The sequence below is a fragment of the Narcine bancroftii genome, chromosome 3, assembly GCF_036971445.1.
Source record: "Narcine bancroftii isolate sNarBan1 chromosome 3, sNarBan1.hap1, whole genome shotgun sequence".
Classification (NCBI taxonomy): Eukaryota; Metazoa; Chordata; class Chondrichthyes; order Torpediniformes; family Narcinidae; genus Narcine; species Narcine bancroftii.
The window spans coordinates 29,020,769-29,034,906 of record NC_091471.1 but is presented as its reverse complement, the minus strand read 5'-3'; the positions used below and the strand labels follow the sequence as shown (position 1 = coordinate 29,034,906).

At 40.5% G+C, this 14,138-nt stretch overlaps 1 protein-coding gene across 4 annotated transcripts in view; it reads left to right on the top strand.

The window, feature by feature from the left end:
- Nucleotides 1-14,138, top strand: part of rnf212 (ring finger protein 212) — a 166,484-nt gene that overhangs the window by 66,859 nt on the left and 85,487 nt on the right. For all 4 annotated transcript variants that reach the window (XM_069923680.1, XM_069923678.1, XM_069923681.1 and 1 more), the window contains one exon: nucleotides 13,338-13,401. In XM_069923680.1, the coding sequence (XP_069779781.1) occupies nucleotides 13,338-13,401 (64 nt within the window). The remainder of the gene's footprint in view (nucleotides 1-13,337; nucleotides 13,402-14,138) is intronic.

Genomic DNA, 14,138 nt, shown 5'->3' with positions numbered 1-14,138 from the left:
GTAGTGTTTGCTAGCTGTGTGTGCCAATTGTCCAATGGAATGACATGAGAATTGTGGAAAACAAATCTTCTGGCCTCTTCCAAATAAAAAAAACATTTTGTAGAAATGAAATTAGTGGTGTTTTTCAAAGGAAGGTGTTTTAACAGAATGAGGCAAATAATGTCTTGAATCCTCAGTAATAGATGGTAAGCACTCGCATAGTCTGATAGGGGAGAATGTTTCCCAGAACTGGGCAATTTTCTGTCAGGGAGAATTGGGTTTAAGAGCAGGCTGTTATCCTCTGATGTTGCATCTGCTTTCCTTTGCTTTTTCCTTTCCTTTTCTTTTTTTCTGGCTTAGCTGGTAATGGATGATTTCTACCAATTACAAAGAGTGGAGCTCGTGGCAATTCTTCATAATCTGGCATTCCCATGCTGACATCTGCTGGTAATGTTCTGCCTGGCCGCATGTCAATCTTTCTCCCTCTTTTTGTAGACACTGTGTCTACTACTCCCAGTAACTACTGGAGGTACAGTAACATGGCAGTCTTTAAGTGAAGTTTTCCATAGAAATTGTGAAAGGAATATGGTATTTTTAATCAAGTCCTGACACAGTATTGCTAAAGGTCTCCCAATTTAATATGGGTTTATTGTGAAAGCAATTTAGTCATTCAGCCTCCAGAAAGAAATGAATGATGAAAACTGAGCGTGGCAGCAAGTAGCATTTTGAAATTCTCTCCAATTGAGTAAGTGCCGCTGTTTGGCAAGATTGATAAATGTAGTGCTAATCAGTGATATGGTGTGCTGCCTCTTTAATGACCCATATATTAATGGACAATCTTCTTTGACTTGGCTTCGCGGACGAAGATTTATGGAGGGGGTAAATGTCCACGTCAGCTGCAGGCTCGTTTGTGGCTGACAAGTCTGATGCAGGACAGGCAGACACGGTTGCAGCGGTTGCAGGGGAAAATTGTTGGGTTGGGGTTGGGTGTTGGGTTTTTCCTCCTTTGCCTTTTGTCAGTGAGGTGGGCTCTGCGGTCTTCTTCAAAGGAGGTTGCTGCCCGCCGAACTGTGAGGCGCCAAGATGCACGGTTTGAGGCGATATCAGCCCACTGGCGGTGGTCAATGTGGCAGGCACCAAGAGATTTCTTTAGGCAGTCCTTGTACCTATTCTTTGGTGCACCTCTGACACGATGGCCAGTGGAGAGCTCGCCATATAACACGATCTTGGGAAGGCGATGGTCCTCCATTCTGGAGACGTGACCCACCCAGCGCAGCTGGATCTTCAGCAGCGTGGAGCTACTCAGATTTATTTAAAATTTATTGTCAGCATACATACATGACATCAGAAACAACCCTGAGATTCTTTCTTCTGTCTGCCAGGCAGAATCTTCACTTATTGGTAATGCAAAATAAACTACTGTAAACAAACTGTGCAATACAGAGAGAATAAAAAAAGAGTGTTTAAATTTGTCCCTGGTTGAGTTGTTGTTGATAAGTCTGATGGTGGAGGGTAGCAGCTGTTCTTGAACATGGTGGCGTGAGTCTTACGACACCTATGCCTCTACACCTTGTGTGTTCAACTATTTTTATCAAAAAAAAAGCTGCTTGTGAGATTATTTGATGACATATAAGATTCACTTTTTTTCCCAAACATTGGCTCATAAATACCCCCCCCCCCCCGAGTCTTAAATGTGAAGTTGAAATTAGAGTGATAATGGTGAGTAATGCCAACCGAGATCATCGTCACTGCATAGCTTAGTGTCAGGAGGGAGGGATCTCTCGCTGTCCACCCGGTATTGCCACCTAGCCTCAGTATCAGTAAGGGAGGGATCTCCCGCTGTCCGCCCGGTATTGCCGCCTAGCCTCAGTATCAGTAAGGGAGGGATCTCCCGCTGTCCGCCCGGTATTGCCGCCTAGCCTCAGTATCAGTAAGGGCGTGATCTCCCGCTGTCCGCCCGGTATTGCCGCCTAGCCTCAGTATCAGTAAGGGAGGGATCTCCCGCTGTCCGCCCGGTATTGCCGCCTATCCTTAGTATCATTAAGGGAGGGATCTCCCGCTGTCCGCCCGGTATTGCCACCTAGCCTCAGTATCAGTAAGGGCGTGATCTCCCGCTGTCCGCCCGGTATTGCCGCCTAGCCTCAGTATCAGTAAGGGAGGGATCTCCCGCTGTCCGCCCGGTATTGCTGCCTAGCCTCAGTATCAGTAAGGGAGGGATCTCCCGCTGTCCGCCCGGTATTGCCGCCTAGCCTTAGTATCATTAAGGGAGGGATACCCCACTGTCCGCCCGGTATTGCCGCCTAGCCTTAGTATCAGTATGGAGGGATCTCCCGCTGTCCGCCCGATATTGCTGCCTAGCCTCAGTATCAGTAAGGGAGGGATACCCGCTGTCTGCCCGGTATTGCCATCTGGGACCCACTCGCCAACATCGACAACACCTGCGGATTACCGGTGGGACCCTGGGCCCTGAGGCTAGGTGGCCTGCCAAGGAGAAGATGCACAGCAGAGTTGAGTGAGAACCAAATTAAAAATCATTCTGGTTATCTGTAAATACACTAAAAGAAATTCTTAATATTCCCAGATGAAATCGTGGGGGGTAGGGGTGTCTTGTATTGGCCCTATTTTGGCCATCTGAAAAGCTTTTTGGATCCCATAAAATGTGCTTTAGAATAGAGACAATGCACTAACAAGCACTTGGCTTGTAGATTCAATTGTAAAATGAAGTTAGGGAGCACTTAATAAATGTGATTTTTTTTTTTTTGGTTTCATCTCTTATTTGTCCCACAGTGCTCTCTCATGGCCCATCCCTTCACAAGCGAAGATGAAAACATTGCCTTGTGGCTCTTCCATCCTCACAGAACTTTTGTTCTGTTTTCCATGGAGCCCTAGGCACCATGTGCCGGGGCAAGGTCTTGGAGACGAGTGCTTGCTCAGGTCAAACACCTCCTTCTAGGTCCCATGCCACTGGACCTGGCTCCAAGACCGTGCTCGCTGGCCGTTGTCCTTATGGATCCTTCACCCACCGAGTTTGCTGCTGCAGACCACAAGGGAAACTGTTTCCCGCACTCTGTTACAACTGCCAGCACCTGCTGCCAGACTGACATGTGCTACTTGCCCACAGCTGGGGCCCTTTCCAGGTACTGATGGCTGGGCTAGCCGATCCCGGGGATTTGAAGTCAGAGTTACCTTCTCCTCGCCTTTGCCTGAAGAGGCAAAACCTGCAAGGCAGCAGGTGGTCCCACAATGCGGGATGCACGTAAATATTCTTGGCTGCAATTTTCAACTGTTCAATTTTCACTGTTGAAATAAAAGGCAGTCTTTAATGTTTTACTTGGAACCTTTCTTTTTCCAAGATTTTAACTGAATTCAACTTAATTTTTTTGGTCTTTCAATCCTCTTACAATCATCAAGCTTTTAAAATCCAGATGAAGTATTAACTAATCACTACCTCCTCACTGAATTCAACTACTTATGGCTATTTGACCAAGAAGCAGAGGAAACCTATTTGATATGAAATAACTTGTTTTTAAAACATTAATTCTTGGGGGAGGGGGTTTGATGGGAAACTCACTTTCAGTGACTTTTTTAAATAGATTATATGAATGATTATTTTCTAGGCATTTGAGCAGCAAATTAATTTTGCAGCTGTGATTTAAATTTGGCATTTCTGTTGGATCTTAAAAAAAAAGTGAAAATGAGAATAGAAAAAACATTCAGCAATTCCAATGTTTTTGTTATTCAATTCTTTATGGAGATCTTGTCGCTGAGGAGGACTTTGCCGTCTGAGCTGCGCAGCGGGCTTTGGACTTGGGGTGAGGGGCCGTACACAGCCTTTAGAGCCTCGTAGAAACCCCTGAAGTCGCCAATGTCCGCGCTGAGCTGTGTTCGTTTGGCGAGGCTAGTCCACCACTCATTTTGGATCTCCCGGAGTTTGCGCTGAAGATGGCTGCATGCGCGACGGAAGGCTTGTTTCTTCTCTGGACAGGACGGCTTTGTAAGGTGAGCCTGGTGGGCAGCTCGCTTCTTTGCCAGCAGCTCCTGGATTTCCTGGCTGTTTTCGTCAAACCAGTCCTTGTTTTTCCTGGAGGAGAAGCCCAGTACCTCTTCAGTGGATTGCAGTATGGTAGCCTTCAACTGATCCCAGAGGGTTTCAGGGGACGGGTCCGTGAGGCGGGTTGCAACGTCGAGCTTTGCTTTGAGGTTTGCCTGGAAGTTTCCTCTCACTTCGTCTGACTGCAGTTTTCCAACATTGAACCTCTTTCTGGGGGCTTTATTGTTCCTGGGCTTTGGCTTGAAGTGAAGGTTGAGCTTGCAGCGAACCAGCCGGTGGTCAGTGTGATGGTCAGAACACTTCCAATCTCTTTTCAGTACCAACCGCTCAGTCCAAGATTCCGCCCTGCTCCAGCTCCCTCAACAGCCCCTAAGGCTAGAGCTGGATGAGGTTCCCACCCTGGATGAGACATATAAGGCAATCGAACAACTGAAAAGTGGCAAAGCAGCAGGTATGGATGGAATCCCCCCAGAAGTCTGGAAGGCTGGCGGCAAAACTCTGCATGCCAAACTGCATGAGTTTTTCAAGCTTTGTTGGGACCAAGGTAAACTGCCTCAGGATCTTCGTGATGCCACCATCATCACCCTGTACAAAAACAAAGGCGAGAAATCAGACTGCTCAAACTACAGGGGAATCACGTTGCTCTCCATTGCAGGCAAAATCTTCGCTAGGATTCTACTAAATAGAATAATACCTAGTGTCGCTGAGAATATTCTCCCAGAATCACAGTGCGGCTTTCGCGCAAACAGAGGAACCACTGACATGGTCTTTGCCCTCAGACAGCTCCAAGAAAAGTGCAGAGAACAAAACAAAGGACTCTACATCACCTTTGTTGACCTCACCAAAGCCTTCGACACCGTGAGCAGGAAAGGGCTTTGGCAAATACTAGAGCGCATCGGATGTCCCCCAAAGTTCCTCAGCATGATTATCCAACTGCACGAAAACCAACAAGGTCGGGTAAGATACAGCAATGAGCTCTCTGAACCCTTCTCCATTAACAATGGCGTGAAGCAAGGCTGTGTTCTCGCACCAACCCTCTTTTCAATCTTCTTCAGCATGATGCTGAACCAAGCCATGAAAGACCCCAACAATGAAGACGCTGTTTACATCCGGTACCGCACGGATGGCAGTCTCTTCAATCTGAGGCGCCTGCAAGCTCACACCAAGACACAAGAGAAACTTGTCCGTGAACTACTCTTTGCAGATGATGCCGCTTTAGTTGCCCATTCAGAGCCAGCTCTTCAGCGCTTGACGTCCTGCTTTGCGGAAACTGCCAAAATGTTTGGCCTGGAAGTCAGCCTGAAGAAAACTGAGGTCCTCCATCAGCCAGCTCCCCACCATGACTACCAGCCCCCCCACATCTCCATCGGGCACACAAAACTCAAAACGGTCAACCAGTTTACCTATCTCGGCTGCACCATTTCATCAGATGCAAGGATCGACAATGAGATAGACAACAGACTCGCCAAGGCAAATAGCGCCTTTGGAAGACTACACAAAAGAGTCTGGAAAAACAACCAACTGAAAAACCTCACAAAGATAAGCGTATACAGAGCCGTTGTCATACCCACACTCCTGTTCGGCTCCGAATCATGGGTCCTCTACCGGCACCACCTACGGCTCCTAGAACGCTTCCACCAGCGTTGTCTCCGCTCCATCCTCAACATCCATTGGAGCGCTCACACCCCTAACGTCGAGGTACTCGAGATGGCAGAGGTCGACAGCATCGAGTCCACGCTGCTGAAGATCCAGCTGCGCTGGATGGGTCACGTCTCCAGAATGGAGGACCATCGCCTTCCCAAGATCGTATTATATGGCGAGCTCTCCACTGGCCACCGTGACAGAGGTGCACCAAAGAAAAGGTACAAGGACTGCCTAAAGAAATCTCTTGGTGCCTGCCACATTGACCACCGCCAGTGGGCTGATAACGCCTCAAACCGTGCATCTTGGCGCCTCACAGTTTGGCGGGCAGCAGCCTCCTTTGAAGAAGACCGCAGAGCCCACCTCACTGACAAAAGGCAAAGGAGGAAAAACCCAACACCCAACCCCAACCAACCAATTTTCCCCTGCAACCGCTGCAATCGTGTCTGCCTGTCCCGCATCGGACTGGTCAGCCACAAACGAGCCTGCAGCTGACGTGGACTTTTTACCCCCTCCATAAATCTTCGTCCGCGAAGCCAAGCCAAAGAAGAATTCTTTATCCATGCCAATCCTGGCTCAAAACACACATACTATTTGCATGTTAAACTAGAATGTTTTTACATTGGACTTGACTGTTTCATAATTTTTCACATCTTCAGTTAACTAATTTTATGACTTCCTGAGCTCATAATTATTTCCCTTGTTTTCATAAATTTGTTCTGTTTTTATCCACTTGATTCATTTAAATCTTATAACTTGGATATATCTTCGAATTCTCAAAAGCAGGGTTTGACTGTGCAAGTGTATGGAACCAGACAACTAGAGAACGTTGGATCTGTTGGATATGTTATTCTTACATCTTTGAGTATCATTAAAATCTGACAATTTGCATAGCATTTTTATTTTCATCTGAAAATCACCAACTTCCTTATTTGAAGTTACATTTATAGATGTCATGGCTGAATAATCTAAAATGCAAGAGCTGTATGGCAGACAGCAGAAGCCGAGAGATGGAGTGAAAAAACAACAATCTGCTGGAGATTCATCTGGTCGAGAAGCATCTGTGGGAGAAAAGATTGGTTAATATTTTGATTGGAATCCTTCATTAAGACTTTGCATTTAATGTCACCAAAATCAAGGAGCTGATTGTGGACTTTAGGAAGGGAAAACGAGAGGTGTACGATCTAGTGATCATTGGGGAATCAGAGTTTGAGAGGGTGTGAAAATTTAAATTTCTGGAAGCCACTATCTCGGAGAATATTACCTGGACCTGACCCACTTGTGTTATCGTGAAGAAAGCACATCAGTTTCTCAACTTACTCAGGAATTTGCAGAAACACACCTTGTTAAAGGGCTCAATCCCATAAAGTTGACCTGCTGAGTTTCTCAAACATTGGTGTGTTTTTTTCACTTAACCATGGTGTCAAAAAAATCCTGTGTTTAACCAGGAATTTGCAGAGGTTTGGTATGACATCAAAAGGCTTGGCAAGCTTTGACAAATGTGTAGTGGAAATGGTGCTGACTGGCTGCATCACGGTCTGGAATGGGGCGCCAATACCTCTGAGCAGAAAGCCCTGCAAAAGGTGGACACAACCCAGTACATCTCTCCCCACCATCAAAAAAATCTACGCTGCTGTCAGAGAACAGCAGCAATCATCAAAGATCCACACAACCCAGGACATGCTCTATTCTTACTGCTGCCATCAGAAAAGCAGTATAGGTGTCACAAGACATATCACTATATTCACTAGACCCCCTCCACAAGCAAACTTTTAAACATCAAACAATCAGAGACTCATTTAAGGACTCTTTATAGCGCCTTTGGAAGACTACACAAATGAGTCTAGAAAAACAACCAACTGAAAAACTTCACAAAGATTAGCGTATACAGAGCCGTTGTCATACCCACACTCCTGTTCAGCTCCGAATCATGGGTCCTCTACCGGCATCACCTACGGCTCCTAGAACGCTTCCACCAGCGTTGTCTCCGCTCCATCCTCAACATTCATTGGAGCGACTTCATCCCTAACATCGAAGTACTCGAGATGGCACAGGCCGACAGCATCGAATCCATGCTGCTGAAGATCCAACTGCGCTGGGTAGGTCACGTCTCCAGAATGGAGGACCATCGCCTTCCCAAGATCGTGTTATATGGCGAGCTCTCCACTGGCCACCGTGACAGAGGTGCACCAAAGAAGAGGTACAAGGACTGCCTAAAGAAATCTCTTGGTGCCTGCCACATTGACTACCGCCAGTGGGCTGATATCGCCTCAAACCGTGCATCTTGGCGCCTCACAGTTCGGCGGGCAGCAACCTCCTTTGAAGAAGACCGCAGAGCCCACCTCACTGACAAAAGACAAAGGAGGAAAAACCCAACATCCAACCCCAACCAACCAATTTTCCGCTGCAACCGTGTCTGCCTGTCCTGCATTGGACTTGTCAGCCACAAACGAGCCTGCAGCTGACGTGGACATTTACCTCTCCATAAATCTTCATCTGCGAAGCCAAGCCAAAGAGAGAGAAGAGATTATTGAATATTTATTTTCTGTATTGCACAATCAGTTTGTGTGCATTTCTTTCTTTGTTTATATTTTTTTGTTTGATATACCTATCTTTCCTCAAGTACAGCTTTTTGCACTACCAATAGGCAGAAATTCTACTTTCCCTGCAGGTAAAAGAGTCTCAGGGTTGCATGTGAAGGCATGCATTTACTTTGACAATAAATCTGAACTTTGACCTAATGACGGGTTCTGACATGAAACATTGAGCATTATTTTCCTTGCACTGACGCTGCTTGACTTGCTAATATCCTTCAGCAGATTTTCAAAACTTTTAATACAAACTTTCCTTGACTCCTATCCATTGCATCTCTGCATTATTTATGTAATTAAGTTGACTAAAAGTCTCTACTAATGTTATTTCAGGTAATTATTTTCTTTGCTTCTCAGAAAGAATGATTGTGCTGTAGAAGTGAATGTTTTATATGTGCGATCAGTATTTGATTTCGAATGTGTGAACAGATTCAGGGTAAAGATGCTCCTATTGCACACCAAAAAATGTTCCTTATCTTTGAATTTCACTGGAGAAATATACAATATCAGTATTTCTTATAATATACCTTGAGTAATGGTCACTTTTGTGGTGAATTTGCTTCAGCATAAATGATTGGCAGTTTTGTGTGGTGGAGGCATTAAGAATTGATTTGCTCTTCAATTAATTTCAGACTAAGTGTGCATATGTTGGAGGGTGGTGGTGGGCATTCAGAATATCTAGACCTCTCTTCCATGGATTCTAACAATGGGAGAATGCAAGACAAATGACACTGTTTTATCTCCACTTTGTTTTAGTTCCCAAAATGAGGAATACTAGATTGATTCTGTATTCTTCACCTAACCCAGTTAACACAGCAGGTTCAATCTACAGCCATGCGATTTCTATTATCCAACAAATCATCGGAATTGATTACATTCTGGCTTGGATTAAGGCATATTACACAGTGGTTAAGATTTCCTCCTGCCCCTTAATTAAGTGTTATTTAAGTGTATTTTTGATCCAATATTTTCCATTCACAATACCAAATGAATCAATGCTCTAATTGCCAGAATCATATTTCAATGTAGAATGACTTATCTCCTGACTCCTAAAACCTCTCTCAAATCAGGAATGTAATGGTAACTTTCCACCTACCTTATTAAAATAGCAGTTTGAATAAACTTCAATAAGCTGATTGTGTTTAATTTGCATCCACCTTAAATGTTCATTTCTCCAACATTGGTGTCTGCATAATCCACAAAGTATCCTTCAGCAATTTATTTTGAATATTTTATTTATTTACATTAAATTAATAATGAATTATTTATATAAAACAATACATATATAAACTATTCCCTCGCTCCCTCCCCACCACTCACCTCCCTCCCAAAAATACCCCTAAGAAAGAAAGGATATTATTAATGAATATATAAGTTCAAATCAACCGATATGAAACTAAGAGCCACCATCAGGATGAGCTATTGAGAGCTTAAATTTTAAAACCAATTTGTTATAAATATGGGCTCCATATTTACAAAAATAAATTATATTTATCATCTAAATTATAAGTTATTTTTTCAAGAGGAATACAAGATCTCATTTCAATATGCTTTCTCTGCATTCCCAAATCCATATCAGACTTCCAAGTAATAGCCACACATTTCCTTGGAACATCTAAAGACAGCTGTAAAAATTCAATTTCATACATAGTTAACCTTAATTTTAAATGAAACATTTTAATATTTTGTAATAAAAATAACATTGATCTAATGAAAGTTTAACCTCCAAAATGACTTAACCTTAATACAATGTCAAGTTGAGTGAAAAAAAAGAACCTATCTCTTTCTGAGATCTAACACATAATTCTGAAGTAATTAAATTAAAATCTTTTTAACTTTTTAGGTGTTAAATATAATTGATATAAAAAATCATATTGTTCTATATCTTGCAGTAATAATTTTAGTCATATTATCTTTACATAACATTCTCCAATCATTTTGATGTATTTTTCCACCTAAATCATTTTTCCACTTTAATCTTGGTTTATGAATAGCTGATTTAGGCATTTTCCTTTGAAGTAATTTATACATTCTGAAATACATTTATAATACCTCCTTTAGTAAGTAAAATTTTTAACTCAGTGTGTCTAGGTATTCTTAAACTTTGACCTAATTTGTCAATTAAAAAAGCTTTAACTTGATACTAACAAAAAAAGTATTATTTGGAACATTATTTTTTTTCTTTCATTCGTTGAAAAGAAATAAAATAACCAGCTTCAAAACAATCTTCTATTGTTTTAATTCCCACTTGATTCCATATCTTTAAAAATTGATGAATAGTAAAAGGATAAAGTTTATTTTGATACATGAGATCTTATCTTTCCCACCTATCTCATAATCTATTTTATTCCATAATTCAATTAAATGTTTCAGTATAGGTGGGGCATTAATAATTTGGTATTCCATTTATAAATAAATTCTAGTGTAGATTTTTCATCTATTTTAATTAATTCTATATTATCCCATGTTAAAGATTTATCTAAATCAAACATTCCTTTAATGAATTTCAACTGAGCAGCTTTATAATAATTTTGAAAATGTGGAAGCTGTAAACCTCCTAATTCAAATTTCCAAGTTAATTTTTCCAAGGATACTCTTGCCATTTTACCTTTCCACAAATATTTCCTAATTATTAAATTTAAATCCTTAAAACATTTTTTTGAGGCATATTACAAGGAATGGATTGAAAAAGATATTGAATCCTTGGAAAAATATTCATCTTGATATAATTCACTCTGCTTATTAAAGTTATAGATAAATCATTCTATCTCTTCAAATCCTCTTTAATTTTAATAAATAATGGTAAATAATTCATTTTTAATAAATTATTCAAATTTTAATACCCAAATATTTAATTCCATCATTTGACCATTTAAATTGTATAATTGTTTTACATTGACTATAATCTCCCTCAACCAAAGGCATAATTTCACTTTTTTCGCAATTCATTTTATAACCTGATATTTCACCATATTTCCTTTAATCTCATATACAATGAACAAAAAGAATTTTCAGGGTCTGTTAAATAAATCAAAACATCATCAGCAAATAAATTAATCTTAAATTCTTAAGAATGAACTTTAATTCCTTTTATATTAATATCTTGTGCTAAAGGTTCAATAGGTAAAACAAATAAAGCTGGGGACAAAAGACATCCTTGTCTAGTTGATTTAGTTAATAAAAAAAAAGCAGAAGATATTTGTCCATTTATTACCAGTTTAGCAGAAAGGTTTTTGTATAAAATTTCAATTCAAATAATAAATACTGATCCAATCCCAAATTTTTCTAACACCTTAAATTAAAAAAACTCCACTCTAATCTATAAAATGTCATTTCAACATCTAATAATAAAAGCAATGCTAAGTCAGATTTCTATTGAGAAGTGTAAATTAAACAAATTAACTTAGCAATATTATCAGCAGAATACCATTTTTAACAAATCCAGATTGATCTAATTAAATAAAATTTGGTAATTATTTAGCCAATCTATTTCTGAAACTTTAGTTACAATTTTATAATCAACATTTAATAATGAAATTGGTCTATAAGATTCAGTCTTTAACAAATCTCTATATTTCTTAGGATTTTACTGTTATTATAGCATTAGAAAAAGACTCTGGTAAAGAATGAACTTCTATTGCCTGTTTCAATACCTCCATTAGTGGAGGTATTAACAAATCTTTAAATTTCTGATGGAAAATCATCTTCACCTGGAGATTACCATTTTACTTAGAATTAAGTGCATTAATGACTTCATTAACCATAAATGGGGAATCCCAATCTTCATGATCTTGGCAATTTAAAGAAGGAAGGTGAACTTTAGATAATAAATTATTAATCTTCATTTCATCACATTGGATTGAGATGTATTTCAGCAATTATCAAAAGGCAGTTTCAACAACATTTCAGAGACATATGCTACTGATAAGGATAAAAAAGAAGTACAAAACAATCTTTTCCTTGTAATATTATGGAATTGGAGGGAAAGGAACGGGATGGGCAGGGCGAAACGGGTCTAGATGTAACATATCTTCGTTGAAATTGTATTTTTTTTAGATTTGTGCTAGTCTTGGAAAATCAAAAATAAAATATTTTATAAAAGCACAAATACAGGAATATCAGTGTAATTCCACTTTAATTCACATAGTATCCTGACAGAAATATATCAGCATTTATTTTGTTGGTACTCACGGCACAATGCATTGATAAGGAGGAGGGGGAATTAATGTTAAGGATAGAGGATGAGCTGGCAATCAAGTGGGCTGCTTTGTCCTGGATGACGGTGTGCTTGTTGAACGTGGAATTGCCCTCATCCAGTAAGTTGAGAATATTCAAATAAACCCATATCCCTTGACCTCAGAGGAGAGAGTGCTATCTATTGAGCCAGAGCTAACACAAAGTATAGAGTGAATCTTGTATTATTTTGTTAACAACTATTGGATTCTGCAGAAAATGCCCAAGGAACCCAGTGTTGGCAGACGTGTTTTTCTTTATTTTGACATGGATGGAAGTGACAGCAGTCAAAAGAAGTTGAAATTTGAGGCGGAGGAACTGCAAAATGTAAACTTCTGTCTTTTTAAATAGGTTTTTGATGTTTTGGTTGTAATTGGCTAAAGCTGAATTTATGTTAAAGAAGACATTCTTTAGGTAAGTATTAAGAAGTTATTGTCTTTATGCTGCATCTCATCTCGAAATGTTGGGCATCCCTTTGTTATGGCAGATGCTGTCTAGCCCACTGGGTTCCTCCAGCAACTTATTTCTTGCTCCAGATCCTTGCACCTGCAGTCTTTTGTGTCTCCATGCTTTAATGTAATTACTTATCATCTCATTGTAGAGACTGCTTTTAATAAGCCAAGGCTGGCAAAAGACTTCATTTACTATATAAAAAAAAGCCAAATTTATTGGGTCCTTTGATAAGACAATGTTTCTGGAAGTAATTTCATCTGCTTCTCTCCTCTGAATTATGATGTTTATCATTTATTTTATGCACATTTTTCCACTAGTTTTGTTCTGAAAAATGCCAATGCATAATGTTTCTTTAAATTTTACATGTAACTATTTTGTTTTCTATCTAGCACCGTCCATGAAATCAGCAAAGTATTCTTCAGTTCCACAGTCCAGACCATCCTCTAACGAAATGTATGTTACCTTAAAAATGTGGCCTTGAATTACAAGGTTGTGAAAACCTCCTCCTCTTTAGGTTCCACTCAGATGACCCCTGCTAATCCTCATGTCTTTTATGGACTCTGATTCAACTTTGATCACCGATGCTATGTCTTCCTTCCTAACAATACCTGGATAGATCCATGCCTAGAATGCCTAAGTTAGCATGGTTTGCGTAGCAGTTAGCACAATGCTGTTCCAGCACCAGCAATCGGGTCCAGGGTTCAAATCCCCCACTGTCTTTAAGGAGTTTGTATGTTCTCCCTGTGTCTGCATGAATTTCCTCTGGGTGCTCCAGTTTCCTCCCACCATTCAAAAATGTACCGAGAGTTGTTGGTCGATTGGGTGCTATTGTGTGACAGTACGGGCTCGTGGGCTGAAAGGGCCTGTTACCGTGTTGTATGTCTAAATTAAATTAAGATACACCTGCAGTTTTATTTTATGCACTCTTCAATGGTGAGACCGAAGTGGAAAGTGTACAAGGATCAATATATAGCACCAAACATTCTGAGCCTTTTGCAGTGGTACATTTTCAGCATCAGGTTGTTGTGATTACTTTGTTTATGGGCCTGTCATTTGGAAAAAAAATGGTTCATTGGTGGGAAAAATAGTTCATGAGCATTTGAGAAGCATAGCAGATCATGGATATGATTGGAACTAGAGGTCAAGATGGACCTCAGAGAATGAATTGATGAGTGAGAGGAATAATTTAA